Below are 27789 nucleotides of genomic sequence, written 5' to 3' on the forward strand. Positions count from 1 at the left end.
GCGGGGTTGGCGGACACACAGCACCGTAAGGTGGTCTCTAGATCCTGGTTCACCCGCTCCATTTGACCATTGGACTGAGGGTGATATCCCAAGGACAGACTGGCTGATGACCCCAGAAGAGTACAGAATGACCTCCAGAATCTGAAGGCAAACTGGGGACCCGGTTGGAGACTATGTCCAGAGGAAGTCCGTGAAGGGGGAAAACATGCTGAATAACTAGCTGAGCAGTCTCACGGGCAGATGGAAGCTTAGGAAGTGAAATGGGCCGCCTTGGAAAAGCAGTGACCAGGATAACCGTGTGGCCCTCTGAGGCTGGAAGGCCCATGATGAAAGCCGTAGAGAGATGAGACCAGGTTCAAGAAGTTATTGGCAGCTGATGAAGAAGCCCCAAAGGCTGCAGACGAGGAGTCTTGTTCCGGGCGCAGGTCAGACAAGCAGCCACGAAGGTCCAAGTGTCCGCCTCCACCAAGGGACACCATAACCTCCTCCTCAAAAACTCTAGCGTTCGCTGCCCTCCCAGATGAGAGGTGAGAAGCGACGAGTGAGCCCACTGAAGTACCTTGGACCGTGCCCCAATAGGGACAAAAAGTCTGTTAAGTGGACAGCTGTCTGGAACTGTCTCTCTACCATGCGACTCCCTCACTACAGTCTCTATACCCCAGGACACCGGTGTGAGGTTGAGCGACCTGGGGATGATGGATTCAAGTGGCCGATCCTCACTGGAGCTGGGAAACTGTCAAGAAAGGACATCTGGCTTCACGTTCACGGACAGTAAGATAACGTGGATCTGAACTGAGTGAAGAAGAGATCCCAATGAGCCTGCCGGGGACTGAGGCGTTTAGCCTCCTGGATGTAGGCTAGGTTCTTGTGGTCAGTCCAAAGGTGTGTTCCGAACCAGCGCAGCCACTCCTCCAAAGGCAGTTTGACCGCAAGAAGCTCCCGATTTCCGATATCATAGTTTCTCTTTATTTTGAGAATGTGAAATGTCAGAATAATAGTGGAGAGAATGATTTATTTCAACTTTTATTTCTTTCATCACATTCCCAGTGGGTCAGAAGTTTACATACACTCAATTAGTATTTGGTAGCATTGCCTTTAAATTGTTTAACTTGGGTCAAACATTTTGGGTAGCCTTCCACAAGCTTCCCACAATATGTTGGGTGAATTTTGGCCCATTACTCCTGACAGAGGTGGTGTAACTGAGTCAGGTTTGTAGGCCTCCTAGCTCGTACACACTTTTTCAGTTCTGCCCACACATTTTCTATGGGATTGAGGTCAGGGCTTTGTGATGGCCACTACAATACCTTGACTTTGTTCTTCTTAAGCCATTTTGCCACAACTTTGGAAGTATGCTTGGGGTCATTGTCCATTTGGAAGACTCATTTGCGACTGAGCTTTAACTGATGCCTTGAGATGTTGCTTCAATATATCCACTTTATTTTCCTGCCTCGTGATGCCATCTATTTTGTGAAGTGCACCAAACCCTCATGCAGCAAAGCACTCCCACAACATGATGCTGCCACCCCCTGTGCTTCACGGTTGGGGATGGTGTTCTTCCACCTGCATGCCCCCCCTTTTCCCTCCAAATGATGGTCATAATGGCCAAACAGTTCCATTTTCTTCCTTGTTGAGCAGCCTTTCAGGTTATGTCGATATACAGTGCCTTGCGAAAGTATTCGGCCCCCTTGAACTTTGCGACCTTTTGCCACATTTCAGGCTTCAAACATAAAGATATAACACTGTATTTTTTTGTGAAGAATCAACAACAAGTGGGACACAATCATGAAGTGGCACGACATTTATTGGATATTTCAAACTTTTTTAACAAATCAAAAACTGAAAAATTGGGCGTGCAAAATTATTCAGCCCCTTTACTTTCAGTGCAGCAAACTCTCTCCAGAAGTTCAGTGAGGATCTCTGAATGATCCAATGTTGACCTAAATGACTAATGATGATAAATACAATCCACCTGTGTGTAATCAAGTCTCCGTATAAATGCACCTGCACTGTGATAGTCTCAGAGGTCCGTTAAAAGCGCAGAGAGCATCATGAAGAACAAGGAACACACCAGGCAGGTCCAAGATACTGTTGTGAAGAAGTTTAAAGCCGGATTTGGATACAAAAATATTTCCCAAGCTTTAAACATCACAAGGAGCACTGTGCAAGCGATAATATTGAAATTGAAGGAGTATCAGACCACTGCAAATCTACCAAGACCTGGCCGTCCCTCTAAACTTTAAGCTCATACAAGGAGAAGACTGATCAGAGATGCAGCCAAGAGGTCCATGATCACTCTGGATGAACTGCAGAGATCTACAGCTGAGGTGGGAGACTCTGTCCATAGGACAACAATCAGTCGTGTATTGCACAAATCTGGCCTTTATGGAAGAGTGGCAAGAAGAAAGCCATTTCTTAAAGATATCCATAAAAAGTGTCGTTTAAAGTTTGCCACAAGCCACCTGGGAGACACACCAAACATGTGGAAGAAGGTTATCTGGTCAGATGAAACCAAAATTGAACTTTTTGGCAACAATGCAAATGTTATGTTTGGCGTAAAAGCAACACAGCTCATCACCCTGAACACACCATCCCCACTGTCAAACATGGTGGTGGCAGCATCATGGTTTGGGCCTGCTTTTCTTCAGCATGGACAGGGAAGATGGTTAAAATTGATGGGAAGATGGATGGAGCCAAATACAGGACCATTCTGGAAGAAAACCTGATGGAGTCTGCAAAAGACCTGAGACTGGGACGGAGATTTGTCTTCCAACAAGACAATGATCCAAAACATAAAGCAAAATCTACAATGGATTGGTTCAAAAATAAACATATCCAGGTGTTAGAATGGCCAAGTCAAAGTCCAGACCTGAATCCAATCGAGAATCTGTGGAAAGAACTGAAAACTGCTGTTCACAAATGCTCTCCATCCAACCTCACTGAGCTCGAGCTGTTTTGCAAGGAGGAATGGGAAAAAATTTCAGTCTCTCGATGTCCAAAACTGATAGAGACATACCCCAAGCGACTTACAGCTGTAATCGCAGCAAAAGGTGGCGCTACAAAGTATTAACTTAAGGGGGGTGAATAATTTTGCACGCCCAATTTTTCAGTTTTTGATTTGTTAAAAAAGTTTGAAATATCCAATAAATGTTGTTCCACTTCATGATTGTGTCCCACTTGTTGTTGATTCTTCCCCAAAAAATACAGTTTTATATCTTTATGTTTGAAGCCTGAAATGTGGCAAAAGGTTGCAAAGTTCAAGCGGGCCGAATACTTTCGCAAGGCACTGTAAGACTCGTTTTTACTGTGGATATAAATGCTTTTGTACCTGTTTCCTCCAGCATCTTCACAAGGTCGTTTGCTGTTGTTCTGGGATTGATTTACACTTTTCGCACCAAAGTACGTTCATCTCTAGGAGACAGAACACATCTCCTTCCTGAGCGGTATAACGGCTGCGTTGTCCCATGGTTTTTACTTGCATACTATTGTTTGTACAGATGAGCGTGGTACCTTCAGGCATTTGGAAATTGCTCCCAAGGAAGAACCAGACTTGTGGAGGTCCACAATTTTTTTTCTGAGGTCTTGGCTGATTTCTTTGGATTTTTTTTCCATGATGTCTAGCAAAGAGACACTAAGTTTGAAGGTAGGCCTTGAAATACATCCATAGGTACACCTCCAATTGACACAAATGATGTCAGAAGCGTCTAAATCCATGACATCATTTTCTGTAACTTTCCAATCTGTTTAAAGGCACAGTCAAATTGGTGTGTGTAAGTATCTGACACACTGGAATGGTAATACAGTGAATTATAAGTAAAATAATCTGTCTGTAAACAATTGTTGGAAAATTACTTGTGCCATGCACAAAGTTGATGTCCTAACCCACATGTCAAAACTATAGTTTGTTAACAAGAAATTTGTGGACTGGTTGAATAACGAGTTTTAATGACTACAACCTAACACGGAACCCAAACCGTCTGCGTGCATGCGCCATCGTGCGCTATCGTGCATACATTTATTTTGCCCACACCAAACTCTGAACCAATGACATTAATTTGGGGACAGGTCGAAAATCATTAAACATGTATGGCAATTTAGCTAGTTAGCTTGCACTTGCTAGCTAATGTTAATTTGTCTGATTTAGCTAGGTTGTTGCTAGCTAATTTGTCCTGGGATATTAACATTGAGTTGTTATTTTGAAATGCACAAGGACCTCTACTCCGACAATTAATCCACACATTAAATGGCCAACCAAATCATTTCTAGTCATCTCCTCCTTCCAGGCTTTTTCATCGTTTAACTTATATGATGATCGCATCTAAACTTTCATTGTATTACCACAACTACCAGCAAAACAGTTTGTCTTTCAGTCACCCACTTGGGTATAACCAATGAGGAGATGGCACGTGGGTACCTGCTTCTATAAACCAATGAGGAGATGGGAGAGGCAGGACTTTCAGCACGATCTGCGTCAGAAATAGGAATGAGTTCTATTTTAGCCCTTGGCGTCACAGACGCTCATTGGCGCGCGCGAGCAGTGTGGGTGCAATAATTGAATAACATGGATTTCTAAATTTATTTTGCGACACTAGCACACGCGAAGTGTCCGGTCTGGTCAGCATGTGAGTGTATGTAAACTTCTGACTACAACTGTATATATACATTTCTTAAAAATATACATGTTCCTTTATTATTTTCCACTAACCTTACCACCCCTCCCCTAATTGGAGTAAACTAATGAACAACAATAGTTAGGCTTCTACTTCCAGCTTATACAGTACATACTATATGCATTTTACAGACACAACCTATTTTACAATAGTTATATTTTGTTTGTTTTTACTCCTGTCCTTCCTCTACCCTCAACCTATCCCATCTCTCTCTTAACATCTTCCATATTGGATTTCTATTTGCCATATATTTTTCAACTTTGCTGCAATGTTTCACAAAAGTTCTGAACTTTTCTGTTCTCATAGTGTCATTGATTGTAAATTAAAAATATATATTTTTGGTAAAAGTATTATTATATTATTGATCGATTGACTATGAATTTTAATGGCTCAAGCCTCTTGGTGTAATGGGTTAGGTTTTGGCCTGACAATTCCATAATTCGCAAAAAAATGATATAATCTGTGTAATGGTTTTCTTCATCTGAACGAGAGGCGGACCAAAGCGCAGCGTGGTTGTTTTGATTCATGTTTTAATAAATCACTTCACATGAACAAACTAACAAAAACAAGAAATGTGAAAACTCAAAACAGTCCTATCTGGTGCAAACACAGAGACAGGAACAATCACCCACAAACACACAGTGACACCCAGGCTACCTAAGTATGATTCTCAATCAGAGACAACTAATGACACCTGCCTCTGATTGAGAACCATACTAGGCCGAAACATAGAAATACCCAAATCATAGAAAAACAAACATAGACTGCCCACCCAACTCACGCCCTGACCATACTAACTAAATACAAAACACAGGAAATAAAGGTCAGAACGTGACAATCTGGTCTATTTCGCACTATTAGACCAGGCCTATGTCTAGTATGGTCTGTAGCAAGTGAAAGATTGTTTTAATCAAAAAAGCAAGTAGATATCATGTTTCTGTCAACACATGCGTGGCAAGGACAACTCATATGGTCCTGTTTTTATGCCTAAAGAAGCCTGTTTCATAGTTGAAATGCTCTTTGTTGAGGACAAGTTCTCAGTTCTGGATGGAACATTGATCATAACTTGTGGTATACATTGTAAACAAAGCAGATACATGTAGGGCATGTTGTTTTTATCCAAACTGGAAAATAAATAAATTAGATAATGGCTTTTAAAGCCTTTAAATTACTGCGTGTCCTTCTGACCTAATCATTAGTGTTGACATTTTGTTTCCCGACGCCTAGTCTTGGTACCAATAGCATTGTGCATTGTTTACAGTGCCGATTAATCACATTAATCTGAGTCCATCTGACAACGCTGCAGTGCTCAGATTGTAATTCCGTTAGAGGCACTCAGCATTGCTGCTCTAATCTCACAGGGCTGCCGCATGTTCTGCCAGACAATAGCCCCCCGTGCAGCGCTGTTTCCTCTGAAATCCCACCGCTGCCACCAGTGTCACTCATCTCTGCCACCCTTACGTAATCCATCAGCCCACAGATGCGCTGTTAATAAAGTTTGACATGCTCTTTCCATTTTGATGCATTACAGGGGATCTCACGAAATGTGAGCAATTAATGTGGCAGGCTGTGGAATCAATCTATCCCTCTATGGATAAGCTTAAGTTTTAATATAATGGGTTTTAGTCATAATTCCTATTTGATACCTAATTTTTACCTCAGCCCAAAGTAAAAAGCTTTACATATTTCTTTTTAGCCAAACATCCATGTCTGTGGGTGTGCAGGAATTCACAGGGAGAATTTAATCAGGGAAAGATTACAATTTTGATGATGATGGATCAAGGGTTTCTGTATTAGGTACCAAATCACTCAAGTCTTACGGGAACCCTGCAATTAAGAAGTCAGTGTTGCAATATTCTTTAGAACAACAGATATCCTCATAAAATACAACTCAAGATGGGTATTTAAAGGGCTTCGTTGTAGGTTGTGATAATTTTCACTGCATCTCTTGTTTTGTCCTTGGGAACTGCAGGCATAATGGGCCTAGATATACAGTATATTGTTTATATTGTTCATGTGAAAAAATACAACCTATGTCTATGACATAATATTCCCATGAGTATAGGGGAGATGATTTGTCGGTCAGAGCCCTGTTAAGTAAGTATGTCTGATTGTTGGACAGCTCTGGTGGTATCAAATCAGAAACTGGGCAGGAACAGCCAGATGGGGGGACTATTGTTACATTATGACCTTAGGAACCCAATCAGCTTTTGGCAGGTTGACGGCGAATCAGGTTGCAGAGTAAAATGACAGAGACACATAGCCATTTTAACAGAATCACTTGAGGAAGGATGCATACCATATGCCATTAAGCTCTTCGATACACACAAATATAGTGTCTTTATTGTATACGGTAAACTGAATTGTGTGTTTTTCCCTTTTCCCATTTTTAGGTTAAGTCTATGTAGTTTACATTCAAAGTCATTTAAAACGTATGTTAGTAAGTGTACCCCTTATGTACAACTTAGCCACTTTAAGTAACTCTGCTGAGGTTAAGGTTCACCGGCTGTAAATATATTTGTCCGGAAAGGTAATGCTACAGTAGGGCTTAGAGAGTCCACGCAGATGGTTTATAGCTTTGAGTAATGTTATGGCCTGGCACTGAGAGAACGGTCAGAAAAGGATGCTCAACCTCTGTGACGCCTGATCTGAGTTTGGGCGATATAATGAGGCCTCAGACCTTGAGTTTTTTTTTTTTTTTTTTTTTTTTTTTTTACCTTTATTTAACCAGGTAGGCTAGTTGAGAACAAGTTCTCATTTGCAACTGCGACCTGGCCAAGATAAAGCATAGCTGTGTGAACAGACAACACAGAGTTACACATGGAGTAAACAATTAACAAGTCAATAACACAGTAGAGAAAAAAAAGGGGAGTCTATATACATTGTGTGCAAAAGGCATGAGGCGAATAATTACAATTTTGCAGATTAATAACACTGGAGTGATAAATGATCAGATGGTCATGTACAGGTAGAGATATTGGTGTGCAAAAGAGCAGAAAAGTAAATAAATTAAAATAGTATGGGGATGAGGTAGGTAAAAATGGGTGGGCTATTTACCGATAGACTATGTACAGCTGCAGCGATCGGTTAACTGCTCAGATAGCAGATGTTTGAAGTTGGTGAGGGAGATAAAAGTCTCCAACTTCAGCGATTTTTGCAATTCGTTCCAGTCACAGGCAGCAGAGAACTGGAACGAAAGGCGGCCAAATGAGGTGTTGGCTTTAGGGATGATCAGTGAGATACACCTGCTGGAGCGCGTGCTACGGATGGGTTTTGCCATCGTGACCAGTTAACTGAGATAAGGCGGAGCTTTACCTAGCATGGACTTGTAGATGACCTGGAGCCAGTGGGTCTGGCGACGAATATGTAGCGAGGGCCAGCCGACTAGAGCATACAAGTCGCAGTGGTGGGTGGTATAAGGTGCTTTAGTGACAAAACGGATGGCACTGTGATAAACTGCATCCAGTTTGCTGAGTAGAGTGTTGGAAGCAATTTTGTAGAGTCTTTGGTGAGTGTTACGGACTCTGTGGAGAACGTTGCTGTCTACCCCTTTGTGTGCACAATGTCTTTAATAAACATTCAAAATACAGTCGTGGTTGGCTTTATCCTTTGAATCCAGCATTTCCACACCTGAACAACCTAAATTCCTAACACCAGATCCTGCAAAGTTAAGGGTTTATGTGAGCTACTGTAAGTCATTGATCTTTGGATAGTACAATGTTCAGTATACCTGTGTGTAGAAATAAAGAAATATGCAAAGATATACCTCAAACTGTTTAAAACTTATGTGTCAAAAGGACATTTTTTTCAATCAATAGTTCAGTAAATTGAAGTCCAAGACATGCCAGGGTTATATTCTTAATCTGTTGGTTCAAAGGATATTTTGTAAAAAGGGATATGTAAAATAGAGGCTAGAAATATGACACCCACACATTAGAATGAGTCTACTACTGTGCTTTAATTGTTTATTTGTTTATCAAGGTTGCAAATTCATTTTGGCATGTGTACAAAAGCCTTTCAAATAAAATAAATTTGTATTAGTCACATGCGCCAAATACAACAGGTTACAGACCTTACAGTGAAATGCTTACCTACGAGCCCCAAACCAACAATGTATTTAAAAAATATATATATACAGTGAGGAGAACAAGTATTTGATACACTGCCGATTTTGCAGGTTTTCCTACTTACAAAGCATGTAGAGGTCTGTAATTTTTATCATAGGTACACTTCAACTGTGAGAGACGGAATCTAAAGCAAAATCCAGAAAATCACATTGTATGAATTTTAAGTAATTAATTTGCATTTTATTGCATGACATAAATATTTGATCACCTACCAACCAGTAAGAATTCCGGCTCTCACAGACCTGTTAGTTTTTCTTTAAGAAGCCCTCCTATTCTCCACTCATTACCTGTATAAAAGACACCTGTCCACACACTCAATCAAACAGACTCCAACGTCTTCACACTGGCCAAGACCAGAGAGCTGTGTAAGGACATCAGGCATAAAATTGGAAACCTGTACAAGGCTGGGATGAGCTACAGGACAGTAGGCAAGCAGCTTGGTGAGAACGCAACAACTGTTGGCGCAATTATTAGAAAATGGAAGAAGTTCAAGATGACGGTTAATCACGCTCGGTCTGAGGCTCCATGCAAGATCTCACCTCGTGGGGCATCAATGATCATGAGGAAGGTGAGGGATCAGCCCAGAACTACACGGCAGGACCTGGTCAATGACCTGAAGAGAGCTGGGACCACAGTCTCAAAGAAAACCATTAGTAACACACTACGCCGTCATGGATTAAAATCCTGCAGCGCACGCAAGGTCCCCCTGCTCAAGCAAGCGCATGTCCAGGCCCATCTGACGTTTGCCAATGACCATCTGGATGATCCAGAGGAGGAATGGGAGAAGGTCATGTGGTCTGATGAGACAAAAATAGAGCTTTTTGGTCTAAACTCCACGCGCCGTGTTTGGAGGAAGAAGAAGGATGAGTACAACCCCAAGAACACCATCCAAACCGTAAACCATGGAGGTGGAAACATCATTCTTTGGGGATGCTTTTCTGCAAAGGGGACAGGACGACTGCACCGTATTGAGGGGAGGATGGATTGGGCCATGTATCGCGAGATCTTGGCCAACATCCTTCCCTCAGTAAGAGCATTGAAGATGGGTCGTGGCTGGGTCTTCCAGCATGACAACGACCCGAAACACACAGCCAGGGCAACTAAGGAGTGGCTCCGTAAGAAGCATCTCAAGGTCCTGGAGTGGCCTAGCCAGTCTCCAGACCTGAACCCAATAGAAAATCTTTGGAGGGAGCTGAAAGTCCATATTGCCCAGCAACAGCCCCGAAAGCTGAAGGATCTGGAGAAGGTCTGTATGGAGGAGTGGGCCAAAATCCCTGCTGCAGTGTGTGCAAACCTGGTCAAGAACTACAGGAAACGTATGATCTCTGTAATTGCAAACAAAGGTTTCTGTACCAAATATTAAGTTCTGCTTTTCTGATGTATCAAATTCTTATGTCATGCAATAAAATGCTAATTAATTACCTAAAAATCATACAATGTGATTTTCTGGATTTTTGTTTTAGATTCCGTCTCTCACATTTGAAGTGTACCTATGATGAAAAAAATTACAGACCTCTACATGCTTTGTAAGTAGAAAAACTTGCAAAATCGGCAGTGTATCAAATACTTGTTCTCCCCACTGTACATATGAGATGAGTAATGTAGGGTATGTAAACATTATATAAAGTGGCATTGTTTAAAGTGTCTAGTGATACATTTATTACATCCAATTTTATATTATTAAAGTGGCTAGAGATTTGAGTCAGTATGTTGGCCGCAGCCACTCAATGTTAGTTATGGCTGTTTAACAGTCTAATGGTCTTGAGATAGAAGCTGTTTTTCAGTCTCTTGGTCCCAGCTTTGATGAACCTGTACTGACCTCACCTTCTGGATGATAGCAGGGTGAACAGGCAGTGGCTCGGGTGGTTGTTGTCCTTGATGATCTTTATGGCCTTCCTGTGACATCGGGTGGTGTTGGTGTCCTGGAGGGCAGGTAATTTGCCCCCCGGTGATGCGTTGTGCAGACCTCACTACCGTCTGGAGAGCCTTCCGGTTGTGGGCGGAACAGTTGCCATACCAGGCGGTGATACAGCCCGACAGGATGCTCTCGATTGTGCATCTGTAAAAGTTTGTGAAATTTCTTCAGCCTCCTGAGGTTGAAGAGGCGCTGCTGCACCTTCTTCACCACGCTGTCTGTGTGGGTGGACCATTTCAGTTTGTCCGTGATGTGTACGTCGAGGAACTTAAAACTTTCCACCTTCTCCACTACTGTCCCGTCGATGTGAATAGGGGGGTGCTCCCTCTGCTGTTTCCTGAAGTCCACGATCATCTCCTTTGTTTTGTTGATCTTGAGTGAGAGGTTATTTTCCTGACATCACACTCCGAGGGCTCTCACATCCTCCCTGTAGGCCGTCTCGTCGTTGTTGGTAAGAGTGTAATGCCAAGAGTGTGCAAAGCTGTTATCAAGGCAAAGGTTGGCTACTTTGAAGAATCTAAAATATATTTAGAATTGTTTAACACTTTTTTGGTTACTACATGTTTCCATGTGTTATTTCATAGTTTTGATGTCTTCAATATTATTCTACAATGTGGAAAATAGTCAAAATAAAGAAAATCCCTTGAATGAGTAGGTGTGTCCAAACTTTTGACTAGAACTGTATATTAATTAGGTCTACTTTAACATTCATTTATGGTGTTTGTTTGTTTAAAATGACCTCAATGCACCTCCTGAAAAGACTTCCTGGAGCAAAAGTAACATCTATAGAGGTTGAACATACAGTAGAAGCAGCATGTTGTGGTACCCAATGTCTCCAAACAGAGAGCAATACTATCGTGTACTTCCGGTAGTCTTTGTATTGTTCAAAGGAAGCATTTTGAGTTCTGGTTACTTTTGTAAGCTATGGAAGAAGCTGGGAATAGCTAGCAGTACTATAAACTCGCTCAACCTATCCATTCTCTCCCTCACTGTTGTTCACTGTATTTCCAAGCTACTTCAACAACCCATGCTACCATTTTCCCGCATGTCTTTCTCAAATCATTGGTTGTTCAACATTAGTGCACTGTATGTCCTCTGTGTTTTAGTGTGGTGCAACTGCTCTGTAAGATGAAAAGCCTGTTGAAAATAACAACTCATACGTATTAACTCAACCACAAATACTTTGATGCAAGAGAAAATGACCTTACTCTAACTTGTGTATTTCCAGACGTTTATTTGCACGTTGATTTCCACCATTCATCTGTCCTGTGTGAGAAGCACCCTTTCACAAGTTCACTAAATCTTTATTGAACTTTATCTTGTAATCATTTGGAGTTTATCGATCAGGATATAGCTAACATTTCCGCCAATACCCGTAACAGCAACACTATACCTAATCATCTTTTCACTTTTCACCAAAATTAATGTTCCCTTGCATTAGTATTAATGACCCTGCCATTTCTTTGCATGACTTTGTGATCTTGTATTTAAACAAAAGAAAGGTTCTCTCTTTACTGTGGATGTTTGTTTCTATGTGTTTGCATCTATTTGTCCGTCTGTATGTATGAGCGTGTAAGCGTGTACTCGCATAAGTGTTTTTGTGTGAATAGGTTTGTGTGCACATATACGTGTATGTGAGGGTGTATGTGTGTAAGTGTGTGGTTAGAGTGTGCGCGTGTGTGTGTGTGCACTGTCTACAACATGTGTGCAAATGTGTGTGTGCAGATGTGTGTATACTTGCATATGTGTGTGTGTATTATTGCATATGTGTGTGTGAGTGCGTTTTGTGTATTTGTTTGTGTGTGTATGGAGGATGGTTGCCCCAGGGTAAACTCCCTCCTCCTCTCTGTGATGTGTCTGTGCCTGTTTGTAGGCGCGTCCACCCAGGACTCGGACGCTGTGGAGCCCGAAAAGCAGGTGGACAGCAACGTCAAGATGGCTGGTGTCATCGCAGGCATCCTCATGTTCGTCATCATCCTACTAGGAGTGGTTCTCACCTTTAAACGCAGGTAAAGAGTGGTCGAGAAACTCCTAGTGTGTCCCCGATGCAAGTGGAAATATGTCAGCTACTATAGTACTAGTGGCCTCACACCATAGTGTGACCCAATGTCCCATCCGCAATATGACTAGAATACTTCTAAGGCCTCTGATGAGCTGAAGTACCATTGGGACTAACTCAGAAGGAGGAAGGTATGTTTTTAGGGGGGCTACGGACACACACAGCTTTCTATGTCTTGTTAACATGCACACTGGCTTACTTCCATCGCATCTCTGTCTCCTTCCTCTGTCTCTTGCTTTCCTAAACTACCCTAATCACATACTGCCCATGCCATTTTGCTATGTTAGGACCCACAGTTTTGAAAAAATCTATAATTTCAAAATGTGTCGCCTAATTACTCCACATATACAGAGAGGAATTAAACTTTGAAATATCTTACTACTGTACTTCATGACCATTAATGTGTCATGAGGCTATGCTGTTGATACAAAATTGCATGTCACAATCACCACTGTTCTTGAAAATAAATTATGATAATTTCATGAATAAAAATGAATAAATAATTGATCAACAATTAATACATGTAAACATAAATACATACTATTTTAATATTTGTTAACATTTATAAACAAGGCATATATGAATTGGCAACCAATCTGGAGACAAAACCGTGGGTGTTACAGGGCCTTGGGCTAACTATGCTAAATGGACAACTGGAAACCAATACTCCCATAAATAGTTAAGACCGATAGGCAGCCAAGCCACCCGTGGAGGATATAGATTGTGGAGAGGGAGAAGAAGTGCCTAGACTTCGATATCCTAAGACGCCTGGCATGCTGGATCATCTATATTTCATTCTTGCAACCTAGATAGTTCGGGGGCAATGTTTTTAAATTGCAGTGTTTTACATGGCTTTTAGCCACTATCAATTATTTGTGAAGAAAACCTGTTGGAAGCGAGTACACTGTCCATTTAATCTTTCAAAGTTGTGTTACACATGTTTTAGAGATTTCCAAATGGACTTCGTTTTTTTGTACTAATAACATACGAATGAATTGAATGTACAGGCAAATACTTAATGGTGATTTTATGTTTTCCTGCCCTGTAGCTTAAGCCCTTAGGACTCTTACAGCACTGTCAAATGTGCTTTTCAAAAAGTCCCAGATAAAAACCCTTAAATAATTCATGGTAAACTCACAAAATTGTAGCATTTTGTATCTGAGCTAAGAATACCACTAGCAAGGTAGTGGGGGAGTCACTGTCTATTTTAATTGTTATCAGACTAAGACTACTGTTTCTGTAACAAGATTGGAGCTGGAGAACTCCACAGTGCTTCTCAACAGTATTTCAGAGAATTATGGAAACTGAAAGCTTTTTCTCTTGGTGTTTATTGCATTTTTTTTTGCTCCCAATCTTTTTTTCTTGAGGAACATCAGGCATTTAGGATTATAAGAGGTTTATTAGAATAATGGATCATAAAATACACCATCAAACCAGCACATTGCAGTGGTGTGATGGTGTATGCTCACATATGAGAGCCAGACCAACCCCTGCTAGGGCACAATCCTAATCTCCATTTGGACAGGTGCATATGTTGACCCAGGACATTTTTGTCAAAAACCTGTCTGCCTCTGCCAGGATGCTAAAACTTGGCTGCAAGTGGATCGTTCAACAAGACAATGACCCCAAGCACATATCAAAATCGACAAAGAAATGGTTAATTATCCACAAAACAAACATTTTGCAACAATCATCTCAGTCACCGGACTGTGGTTTGAATTGAAGAGGGAATCCATAAGTGAAGACTAAGGATATCAAGGATTTCAGTAATTTTTTGCTCATCTTTATCAAGGGTGTCAATAATTTCGGACCCCACTGAATGTTCGTATGACAAAATCTCTTAATATAATCTGTGCCAGTAGTCTACATGTTCACATCCATCACTGTTGTCTGCCCTTTTTTCTAACACTAGTCTCACGCCCATGTCTCTTATCTTCTTCCTCTTCCTCTTTTGGCCTGCGCCTGCTAGAGAGATACACACATGGAGAACTCTGAGTGTGGGGTATTGTATGTTTATTTTCAGCTACGCATTTTAAGATCGTGCCTCACCATTGTTTTGTTTTTTACCCATCTGTGATCAGATATGTAATTCATTTCCGACACATGCACGAAAATTCACGAGGCCATTACTTTTGGATACTCTAACAGTCACTGTCGGTTGCACCATTTGGGATTTCTATATTTTGTCTGCGTTACTGTGATTGTACAAAATACCACGTAATGTCAGTCGTATTCGTTGATTTATTTGTATCTTGCCTCATGCATTGTCAGTTGAGTATTAGATACATTATCTGCAATGAGATATTCCATAAAAGGATCAAATTGACCAGCCATAGGATGAACTTAGAGATTGCATTATCATATTAAATGTTAATTATCAGAGTGAATTGCCTTGCATTGTAAGTACACCTTTCAATAAGGTTTTTATTGTTTGATTTACATAAATCCCCCTGGCGCAACAATGAACCGCTCTTACAGCTACTCTTTGCTACTTTACCCAAGTGGAGGGCTTAGAACTCAGTTCCATGTCAAATGAGTCATTATTTTCCACAAAAAATGCCACTACCTCTTTTGAGTGGTGCACCAATTCAGATTCATTAAGCATTCACCATCACAGCACGTTTCTTTGCTGATTGGGTTGTGTTGGGTTGTGTTCAACTGTAAGCTATACACAAACACACATGCTATTCACATAACTATGGTGTGTGTCTTTGTGGTTCAACTAGAAGCTGTATGTTACAGTGAGTCTATCCTCTAATAATCTAAAGCTATCAATTGAATCATGTCAAAAAAGTAAATGATATACAGCATTTGCAACACCTGCCAAATCACAGAAGTACGAAAATGCTCCTTACTGTAATAACTCTCAATAAACAAAATGTATCTTAAAATAGCCCCATGCCAACTCATTTCCAAAACAAGCTTCAGCAGCCACGTTTCCTTTAGTAGATCCCATCGCTTTACTATTAATCATTTGTTCCGATTTCGAATTATCTTTAATACCACTTCAGTTCAGACAATGTACCTTTCAGAGCATGAAGACATTAAGACGGGTAACCAAAGACAATTAGTAATTTATTGGTGCCCGGGTGCAGCAAAGGCTGTTAACATGTTGAACTCCCCGCAAGTCCATCCAGTCATGGGCTGAGTGAGTTAAGTGTCCATTCAGTCGCAGCAAGTCCCAGTCCATTAGCCACTCATTGCCCATTCATGCAGTGTTCTTGTAGCAGCAGCGAATCTCGCCCTTGTCTACTGATGCAAGGTTGAGCCCCTTCCTGAGTTGTGACATGTGGACCTTTTTATAAATAATGGACTGGCAGAAGGGTAAACATCTGATGATGGTCCACACATGGCTGTGGTGTCAGCTATTGGTTGTCAGTGGGGACATGGACACACACACACACACACACACAAACATGTATGACACACACACTGTCTGCCTTCAGGCCAAGCAGCTGTTGTCTTCCAGGGGGTCTCGGCAGCCTTATCTCCGTGTGTGTGTGTGTGTGTGTATGTGCATGCATTTGTGTGTGTGTGAGCGCATTTGTGTGTGTACGTGCGTGTAATGTGTTCCTGACCATTGCTCCCCAGTCTGTGTGCTGGGATAGCCATGCAGAGAGAATGACATTCCCACACACCGATGTGAGAGCTGGGGTGTTTGCACAAACGGATGGTGGGGTGATGGGGGAGGATAATGGATCACAGTGGACATAGCTGACAGAGATCATTGAAATCCCTAATGTTAGACTACCAATGCATCATAGCCATTAGGTATGGCAAGATATAGTCATCATTGATGCAGTCACCCAATGGTTGATCTAATATCTTATCTATACAAAGTATCAGTGTAGATGAATGCCATTAAATAAGATCATGCAGCGTGCTGTAAATCTACAGGAGGTACAGAGAGAGGTATTTGGTACAACACCATATTGAATATAAGAGTGTAGTCTTTTACTGAGATATATTCTGTGTTCAGTGAAAGATTGTTAATCTGGTTTATGTTTTTGTCATTGGATTTTGCTCATCCATCTGAATGTGTCTGTGCATGCCTTTAATTCACATGAATGTATTTGCATGTGTACGTATAACGTATGCGTGTGTGGTATAATGAAACATGTTCACAATTGATATGGATGCGTAGTGTGTGTAAGTGTGTGCATGTTTGCTTGTGTGCGTGTGTTTATACAGCAATGGTATTTGAGTGTCATGTTTACATAGTACAACCTTTAAAGTTGATACTCCTATTTGACAGCAACCACCGTTCATAATGGATTACCAATTATGTCAATTGCCAGATACAGTAATTTGTTCACGGTAACCTTTAAAGCAGAGTTTTTTGCGTGAACGTACACCGAGAATACAAAACATTAAGAACATTTACTCTTTCCATGACAGACTGACCAGGTGAATCCAGGTGAAAGATATAATCCCTTATTGATGCCACTTGTTAAATCCACTTCAATCAGTATAGGTGAAGGGGGGGAAGACAATTGAGACACATTATGTATGTGTGCCAGAGGGTGAATGGGCGAGACAAAATTATTAAGTGCCTTTGAACCGGGTATGGTAGTAGGTGCAAGGCACACCGGTTAGTGTCAAGAACTGCAACGCTGCTGAGTTTTTCACACAACAGTTTCTCATGTGTATCAAGAATGGTGCACCACCCAAAGGACATCCAGCAAACTTGACACAAAAAAGCATTGGAGTCAACATGTTATTCAGTCAATGCCCCAATGGATTATGGCTGTTCTGAGGGAAAAGGGGGGGTGCAGCTCAATATTAGGAAGGTGTTCCTAATGTTTAGTATACCCAGTGTACTGTATACCGTCGCTCGCTATAGGTGGGTAAGGGTTAAATCAATGTCATTGTAGATATTGTATTCCTCCACATATACGCAGAATGCATTTCATAACAAATTTATAATCAGGTATTTGGAGCCCAAAATATTTATGCAGCTCTCATGCAGTGGTGCATTGAGAAGCATTGTGCAGTTTTACATAAAAAATATTTATTGCTACCTTTGACTGCCACAGCTCTAGCTCTCACTTCTCTTTATTAATATCATAAGAACAATGTCAGCAGCTCTTTTAAAAGGCCATTGAAATAAGATAGCAGAAGGGGTAGATCATGGCTACATATGTGCCTGGCGGTATCGACTGTTCCCAAAGTAGAAGATTGACACAGCTCTATCTCGCTCTATAAAGAAGCCTTCTCATTAAATTGCCTTTTTACTACCATCACATCCAATTCAGACAGCTGCTATCTGTATTTTTAATTTAAAACAAGAGTTTGGGAAGAATCAAACTTAAAAGGTGTTATCTTCTCACTCTTTCTAGATATAAGTGTTGTTTCCTCTTACAGTTAATCAATTTGCATCTGGGGTGGTTTAGGCCTGTAATGGTTGAGTCTGCCTTCACACCATTTGGCTCAGGTTTTTAGATTAGATAGACACTCACATGTTAAGATTGTTTTTAGGAAAAAGGAGGAAAAACCCTAAGTTCTCTGGTCCAGATATACAGGATCTGCATACCAGACATACAGGATCTGCATACCAGACATATCATGTGTCCCGTGTAGTGGATTAAAATGTTGGAGATATCTGTAATCTAATTCCACCACTACTTCTCATATTGTATGAGATCTTAATCCCGCCTCACATGAGCTCATAGTGAAAACATCAGTGAACCATTTCAGTGAACCATTTACAGCAGTGGGCTACATCATGTTTCTTGGTAGTCTTAAATCTACTTTGAAAGAAAAGTATACACCTCACACACATGGTTATGAGTTTTAAAAAGACACCTGTACCATGTCAGATATAGAGTTGAAATGTATTAAATGTTTAGTTTGCGTCCCAATATTACACTTTATATACATCCCGGAAGACTGAAATATAACGTAACCGTTTGACATAGCAACACCGGATAGTCGGATGTTTTAATTTATTTTTTATTAATTCTGAAAGGATGAAAAATATGAATAACATTCCACCTATGAAGCCACCAGGCACTTTGACTGCAGGAAAGGGTGTCCAGGACTATCAAACAGAGGACAGGTTTGAAGAGAAATGTAATCCAATATTATATCTGTCTGCAGCACACTGTAGGTCTATAATGTTGATTCCATTAAGACATCTTGGATATCTACATGTCTTAATCCTTGTTTCTTCATAGTAATAGGGGCAATCATGCAATTGTCAAAATTTACTCCGAGGTGGCATAGCAGTTCAGACGTCTTTTGTCCTCGTCTTGTCGTGTCCTGTATATATATATATTTACAACTTTTTCACATACATTTTATTTTTATTTTCCATCAACTCATCTTCAAAACACTCTCCTGCAACCCGCCTCACCAATGTATATTTATAAAAAAGTATTATTTACCTCAGATCTGTAATCCTCCAAGAAGCTAGCCAGAAACTCCAGGAGGCTGGCCTGAAACTAGCCAGAAGCTAATCCAGAAGCTAGTTCAGAAGCTAGTTGGCTCCTTTACTGGCAAGTCGTTGGTGTTCAGCTAACCACGGTTTGTGGTCATCGGCTATCCTTTGGCTCGAAAGTCTATCGCCAGTTCTGTACGGCGCAGCGCGGCTCGGAGCGGAGCATACCGGACCAATTTTTCTCTCCATGTCCCTGGATTTCGACTGCTCTCTGGACATTCATGCCCGGATCTCACAGCTAGCTAGCTGCTATCCGTGTGACTGTCGGCCTTCGTCGATTCCGGAGCAAACATCAATTGTTCCGGAGCTAGCGGGCTCCGTCAATCACTCCTGAGTTCCATCAATCGCACCTGGGCTGCAGTCGCCTATCCGGACCCGTTTTGCTGCCTTCGCGGAGCCCCACCGGGCCTTCACAACTGGACTGCCGACGTTATCTACCCGAAGGAGTTATTCGGCTGGCTCCTCCGTCGCGACGTTACCTGAACGCCCATCTGCGGCCTGCTAACCGTTAGCTGTCTTACCGGCTGCTATCTGAATAGACAATCGGACAATTTTTTTATTTTTTATTTTATTTTATTTTTTATTATTTTTTATTATTATTATTATTATGTTTTCTTCTTGGGCCTCTATAACTATATCTATTGTTTTTATTTTTGTTGTTGTTGTGTGATTTGGATTGATCCCCTCTACCACACGGAACCCCACTAATCTACTGACGGAGCGCAGGAGGTGGCTAACAACAGACCTCCATCCTATGCTAGCTTGCTACCGATGCCCTGGCTAGCTGTCTAAATCACCAACCAACCTCTCCACTCACCGGACCCTTTTGATCACTCGACTAAGCATGCCTCTCCTTAATGTCAATATGTCTTGTCCATTTCTGTTCTGGTTAGTGTTTATTGGCTTATTTCACTGTAGAGCCTCTAGTCCTGCTCACTATACCTTATCCAACCTATTAGTTCCACCACCCACACATGCAATGACATCTCCTGGTTTCAACGATGTTTCTAGAGACAATATCTCTCTCTTCATCACTCAATACCTAGGTTTACCTCCACTGTATTCACATCCTACCATACATTTGTCTGTACATTATACCTTGATGCTATTTTATCGCCCCCAGAAACCTCCTTTTACTCTATGTTCCAGACGTTCTAGACGACCAATTCTCATAGCTTTTAGCCGTACCCTTATTCTACTCCTCCTATGTTCCTCTGGCGATGTAGAGGTGAATCCAGGCCCTGCAGTGCCTAGCTCCACTCCTATTCCCCAGGCGCTCTCTTTTGACGACTTCTGTAACCGTAATAGCCTTGGTTTCATGCATGTTAACATTAGAAGCCTCCTCCCTAAGTTTGTTCTATTCACTGCTTTAGCACACTCTGCCAACCCGGATGTTCTAGCTGTGTCTGAATCCTGGCTTAGGAAGACCACCAAAAACTCAGACATTTTAATTCCAAACTACAACATTTTCAGACAAGATAGAACTGCCAAAGGGGGCGGTGTTGCAATCTACTGCAAAGATAGCCTGCAGAGTTCTGTCCTACTATCCAGGTCTGTACCCAAACAATTTGAACTTCTACTTTTAAAAATCCACCTCTCTAAAAACAAGTCTCTCACCGTTGCCGCCTGCTATAGACCACCCTCTGCCCCCAGCTGTGCTCTGGACACCATATGTGAACTGATTGCCCCCCATCTATCTTCAGAGTTCGTGCTGCTAGGCGACCTAAACTGGAACATGCTTAACACCCCAGCCATCCTACAATCTAAACTAGATGCCCTCAATCTCACACAAATAATCAATGAACCTACCAGGTACCTCCCCAAAACCTTAAACACGGGCACCCTCATAGATATCATCCTAACCAACTTCCCCTCTAAATACACCTCTGCTGTCTTCAACCAAGATCTCAGCGATCACTGCCTCATTGCCTGCATCCGTAATGGGTCAGCGGTCAAACGACCTCCACTCATCACTGTAAAACGCTCCCTGAAACACTTCTGCGAGCAGGCCTTTCTAATCGACCTGGCCGGGGTATCCTGGAAGGATATTGATCTCATCCCGTCAGTAGAGGATGCCTGGATATTTTTTAAAAATGCCTTCCTAACCATCTTAAATAAACATGCCCCATTTAAGAAATTTAGAACCAGGAACAGATATAGCCCTTGGTTCTCCCCAGACCTGACTGCCCTTAACCAACACAAAAACATCCTATGGCGTTCTGCATTATCATCGAACAGCCCCCGTGATATGCAGCTGTTCAGGGAAGCTAGAAATCATTATACACAGGCAGTTAGAAAAGCCAAGGCTAGCTTTTTCAAGCAGAAATTTGCTTCCTGCAACACTAACTCAAAAAAGTTCTGGGACACTGTAAAGTCCATGGAGAATAAGAACACCTCCTCCCAGCTGCCCACTGCACTGAAGATAGGAAACACTGTCACCACTGATAAATCCACCATAATTGAGAATTTCAATAAGCATTTTTCTACGGCTGGCCATGCTTTCCACCTGGCTACTCCTACCCCGGACAACAGCACTGCACCCCCAACAGCAACTCGCCCAAGCCTTCCCCATTTCTCCTTCTCCCAAATCCATTCAGCTGATGTTCTGAAAGAGCTGCAAAATCTGGACCCCTACAAATCAGCCGGGCTAGACAATCTGGACCCTTTCTTTCTAAAATTATCTGCCGAAATTGTTGCCACCCCTATTACTAGCCTGTTCAACCTCTCTTTCGTGTCGTCTGAGATTCCCAAAGATTGGAAAGCAGCTGCGGTCATCCCCCTCTTCAAAGGGGGGGACACTCTTGACCCAAACTGCTACAGACCTATATCTATCCTACCGTGCCTTTCTAAGGTCTTCGAAAGCCAAGTCAACAAACAGATTACCGACCATTTCGAATCTCACCATACCTTCTCTGCTATGCAATCTGGTTTCAGAGCTGGTCATGGGTGCACCTCAGCCACGCTCAAGGTCCTAAACGATATCTTAACCGCCATCGATAAGAAACATTACTGTGCAGCCGTATTCATTGATCTGGCCAAGGCTTTCGACTCTGTCAATCACCATATCCTCATCGGCAGACTCGACAGCCTTGGTTTCTCAAATGATTGCCTCGCCTGGTTCACCAACTACTTCTCTGATAGAATTCAGTGTGTCAAATCGGAGGGTCTGCTGTCCGGACCTCTGGCAGTCTCAATGGGGGTGCCACAGGGTTCAATTCTTGGACCGACTCTCTTCTCTGTATACATCAATGAGGTCGCTCTTGCTGCTGGTGAGTCCCTGATCCACCTCTACGCAGACGACACCATTCTGTATACTTCCGGCCCTTCTTTGGACACTGTGTTAACAACCCTCCAGGCAAGCTTCAATGCCATACAACTCTCCTTCCGTGGCCTCCAATTGCTCTTAAATACAAGTAAAACTAAATGCATGCTCTTCAACCGATCGCTACCTGCACCTACCCACCTGTCCAACATCACTACTCTGGACGGCTCTGACTTAGAATACGTGGACAACTACAAATACTTAGGTGTCTGGTTAGATTGTAAACTCTCCTTCCAGACCCATATCAAACATCTCCAATCCAAAGTTAAATCTAGAATTGGCTTCCTTTTTCGCAACAAAGCATCCTTCACTCATGCTGCCAAACATACCCTTGTAAAACTGACCATCCTACCAATCCTCGACTTTGGCGATGTCATTTACAAAATAGCCTCCAATACCCTACTCAACAAATTGGATGCAGTCTATCACAGTGCAATCCGTTTTATCACCAAAGCCCCATATACTACCCACCATTGTGACCTGTACGCTCTTGTTGGCTGGCCCTCGCTTCATACTCGTCGCCAAACCCACTGGCTCCATGTCATCTACAAGACCCTGCTAGGTAAAGTCCCCCCTTATCTCAGCTCGCTGGTCACCATAGCATCTCCCACCTGTAGCACACGCTCCAGCAGGTATATCTCTCTAGTCACCCCCAAAACCAATTCTTTCTTTGGCCGCCTCTCCTTCCAGTTCTCTGCTGCCAATGACTGGAACGAACTACAAAAATCTCTGAAACTGGAAACACTTATCTCCCTCACTAGCTTTAAGCACCAACTGTCAGAGCAGCTCACAGATTACTGCACCTGTACATAGCCCACCTATAATTTAGCCCAAACAACTACCTCTTTCCCAACTGTATTTAATTTTTATTTATTTATTTATTTTGCTCCTTTGCACCCCATTATTTTTTATTTCTACTTTGCACATTCTTCCATTGCAAAACTACCATTCCAGTATTTTACTTGCTATATTGTATTTACTTTGCCATCATGGCCTTTTTTTGCCTTTACCTCCCTTCTCACCTCATTTGCTCACATTGTATATAGACTTGTTTATACTGCATTATTGACTGTATGTTTGTTTTTACTCCATGTGTAACTCTGTGTCGTTTTATCTGTCGAACTGCTTTGCTTTATCTTGGCCAGGTCGCAATTGTAAATGAGAACTTGTTCTCAACTTGCCTACCTGGTTAAATAAAGGTAAAATAAATAAATAAATAAATAAAAAATGTCATGGTCAAATCAACTCAATAATTGGTTTAATGTTACTTAAAAGGTGATTTGGCCATTTAAAAAATGTCACAATTCCCCTTATGACTTCCATTGATTGTTAGCTAGTTTAGCGGTGGATAAAGTTAGCTGAAGTGTATGCCTGTCTAAAAGAAAACCGATCCATAGATTATATTTTCTCCTAGCCCAGGGACGACATTTTAAATTGAGGAACCATCTAATATCAAGTCGTAAAATCCTGAAATTCCCCTTTAGTATAGTAAGTGGGTATCAAAAGACTACGCTAAACACATCACTGCTTATCATAAACAGACCAGTGAAGAGTTGCTTTCAATGCTGTAGGTATGTCACACACATTTACTCATTTTGATATTTTCAATATCAACATGTTTAGGAACTACAAACCCTTAAAAGAAACAACAGATACCATCTGCTTTTCAGTCACAAATCTCTGCTTGCCAATTCCTTCAACGCTCTCTGCATGTCATTTGTGAATGTTCTACCTCTCAAAAGACACTCACACACCATGCATACTCTAATTTCCACGCTCAGGTTTGTTATCGTTCCTATAGTAGTCAAGGTGTCAAGCATTGCTTTTTCTCTCCATCTCACGAAACAGAATGGCAGAACAGTATGTAATTAAAACATCCCCCTCCCCCTCTTTTACTCTCACTCCTCCTCCCATCCCCACTCTCCTATTTATCTGTTCTCCCAGACTCATTGTCTATTCAGACAATTCCATCTCTCTCAAGGAGTTTCAATTTGATGGGGGGCCAGATGTGCTATTTATTCTTTAAATTTGGGTGAATTATTAATGAATTATTTAAATATGTATTGTTTTGGGTATATTTATTTTATAAAATGGCACCAGGAATTTGAGTAGAGTACTGTTGCAACTATATAGGAGCACCAGTCCAGCCTTTACTATAGACAGGTGGTCCGTAGGCACTTGCAGAGCTCAATGGGAGAGTTGGTTTAACTGGATTGTAGACAGACAGTCCCAGGCCAGCAGCACATCAATGTCTTTAACCCGTTCTTGACATTTTCTCCATCAGCTCTCCTAGACGTGGGTATTAAAGAACTAACTAATGCAATCTGTTTGTCCTTTTTGGGTGCTAAATTTTGTCCCACTGGTCTACCTTCATGCTTCAGAAGAAATGCATATTCCTACTCTTATTACCTGTAAGTAGCATTAAGGAAATACCCTTTCCCAATGTGATGTTTCTCTTTTTTTATTATCCCCACTTATTTTGTTTCTTGTTTCTCATGTTCTTGTATTACTAAACCACTGAAAACCTATTTTAATTAAGCCCTATAGACATGCAATTGTCCAGTTACTGTTTATGAAACAATTGAATACAGCAAACTCTACAACTAGAGAATTAGGTTTAGATTATTTAACTGTAAGGCTTTTTTCATGGTCAGTTATGCTACAAGAAAAAATATTACTTCAATACCAAGTATTTTCTCAATCAGACATGCCATGATGGACTAAGTATCTCAACACCTACACAAATAATATTCATGCATAGCCCCCCCCCCCCGCCCCAATAAAATATTTTCCTGTAAAATATTTTCCTGTGGACCCATGTCTAATGTTAATGTAAGCCTATTGTAACTCCTAGTCCCCATTTCGCAAAGCCTTATGTAAGTTTAGACCTAGTTCCTGCAAAAGCTACTTTCCTATCTTCACCGAAAATGCTAGACTGCATTAGACAGATCTAAATGTTCAGTTCCTAACATAGCAGAACAGGCATCATGAAGACTTAAAACTGCCTGAGATCTTTGACCTCAAAGAAATTACTTCTTTACGCTTAATCTATGCAATTAAATTGATGGCTATTACAATTTCACACTGGATGAATTGTTTAGTTTGCTTAGTACCGAGTGTGCAAAAGCGTGGCTCTGGGATGTTGACCAGGCATGTAAAGGATTTAAAGTGTTTCAGAATCCACAGTTCTGCTTCTGCAGCTGTATATATTTTTCCCTTTTCCTCAAAACTCTTGCAATATAGATGAAAGTTTGTTGTTGACTCCCAGTGGTCATTCCCTGGAGCTTACTCTTGAGCAGCTGTCATGCAGGTTGAGTAGAAGGCCCACAGGCTAGTACAGGCCACGACACAGATATACTACCCGGGTGTGTAGTTCAAACAACATTTCCCTACTCACATGACCTATATGAGGATGCACTGTAGGCCACTTGTTTCTTTTCGTCCACTGTTAATATTGTTTCAATGTCAGTGCAATTAAGGCTTTCACTAATTTGAGTCTTCTCTTTGGGGTCCTACAGTGTTTCCCAGAAACAACCACAATCTCTACTCTAATCTTAATTAAATAATCTATTATTTAGCTTGAAAACAGCAAAAACGTTTTGAATCAACAAGTCAGTCTTACTTTCCAATGCCATTAGATAAGCTACAACACAAGAAAACTGAGGACTTAATTCACACACTAACTCTTTCCCGAAAGGCATTCCTTCAGACCTGTCTCCCTCTCCTTTGTGTGTGTGTGTGTGTGTGTGTGTGTGTTGCATGTTGACCATGCTGTAACATACCCATCCTGCTAAAGCGCATGCTGACACTCACCTCACCATCACGGCTGGCTGCTTACTCACTCTCACAAAGGGGTTTTGTAGTGAACATTTGCAAAACTGAGCTTGATATGTTTCTTGGTGAGCATTCTTTGTGTCCTCTGTATGCATGATGAGACAAAGGTAATAACGTACCCGCTTTCCCTTGATATAACGGAAAGTTATCGATGTGAATCAACAGGATTCACATCGTTAGCATGATGTGGCAGATGTCAGAAGCAGATAAGATCGGATATTTGTGTATGAGTAATGATATAACAGTGTCATGTAGCCTACTACCACATGCTTTAACATGTGGGATAGACATGAGTAGCTTAATTGCCTGACCTTTATCACAGGTGTCACAAAGTTAGATCATCCATTCAAACTCTGGCTACCACTTGACTGCTTATGACAACTGTTTAAATCATGGATGGGTAACTCCAGTCCTCGGGGCCTGATTGGTGTCACAGGTTCGTCTCAGCCCCAGCTAACACACCTGACTCCAATAATCAACTAATCATGATCTTCAGTTTAGAATGCAATTAGTTTAATCAGCTGTGTTTGCTAGGGATGGGGGGAAAAAAGTGACACCACTCCGCCCCCTGCGGACTGGAATTCCCCATCCCTGATTTGTCATAAGCAGTCAAGTGGAAGGCAGAATTCGAATGGATGATCTAACTTTGTAGCTCCGCTACAGACATTTTATTGGGCTAGTACAATATTTCAAGATTAGATACAAATATTGTACTAGCCTAATAAAATGTGGCAGAGCAGTCATTTGTGGAGACAATAGAAGGCCAGACAGACAGTGCAGAGATAAGTTAAGTGGATAGATACACAGAGGAAAAATTGGTATGGCACACTAGAGAGCAGGCCATACTGTATTAAAGCTGATATGTGGCCTTAATGCCGGCTTTCTTTTTCTCCCTTCTCTCTACCTCACTACACTTTCTATTCCCCCTCTACTTCACTCCCTACATAAAACTAGCATCTCCCTCCCCCCTATCTGTCAGCCTTTTAGACTATGTACAGAAAATCTTTCTTCCTTCCGCCTCTGTCATTCACTCTCTCTTTTATAGTAGAACCCCATTTCCAAATCTCTCCTCCTCTTCTTTCTGTCCCACCACTTTCTTCCTCTGCCCACTTTCAAAGTAAGAATAGCAAAGTCGCCACTATAGCCACCAATCAATACTTGAAATTTGAAGCCGACTACCACAGCTGTACAAGTACATTGTAGGTTGTAGGGAAGGTCTGCCTGAAATGATGAGAGCAAAATTATTACAGAATGAATATTTCAGAGGGCTCCCTCTGTGACATCAAAGTAAAAACACATCACATGTCCACCACCATTCACACACACCCACACTTACTTCACATACAAACATCCATGCTCATGCTCGCTCGCACACTCATGCACATTCAGACACAGCTCCATATTGCCACTATATTAAGACCTGGAA

The 27789-nt window shown here is 41.6% G+C and overlaps 1 protein-coding gene across 4 annotated transcripts in view; it reads left to right on the forward strand.

Moving 5' to 3' along the window:
• LOC109890760 (receptor-type tyrosine-protein phosphatase T-like) overlaps positions 1-27789 on the forward strand; it is a 484190-nt gene that overhangs the window by 317102 nt on the left and 139299 nt on the right. For 2 of the 4 annotated variants that reach the window (XM_031824659.1, XM_031824662.1), the window contains exons 10-11: positions 12583-12718; positions 14738-14770. In XM_031824659.1, the coding sequence (XP_031680519.1) occupies positions 12583-12718; positions 14738-14770 (169 nt within the window). Of the gene's footprint in view, positions 1-12582; positions 12719-14737; positions 14771-24910; positions 24941-27789 lie in introns of all 4 variants that reach the window. The other 2 variants (XM_031824663.1, XM_031824661.1) reach the window with 2 other exon arrangements.

Source organism: Oncorhynchus kisutch, linkage group LG5 (assembly GCF_002021735.2).
Source record: "Oncorhynchus kisutch isolate 150728-3 linkage group LG5, Okis_V2, whole genome shotgun sequence".
In the NCBI taxonomy this organism is placed as follows: Eukaryota; Metazoa; Chordata; class Actinopteri; order Salmoniformes; family Salmonidae; genus Oncorhynchus; species Oncorhynchus kisutch.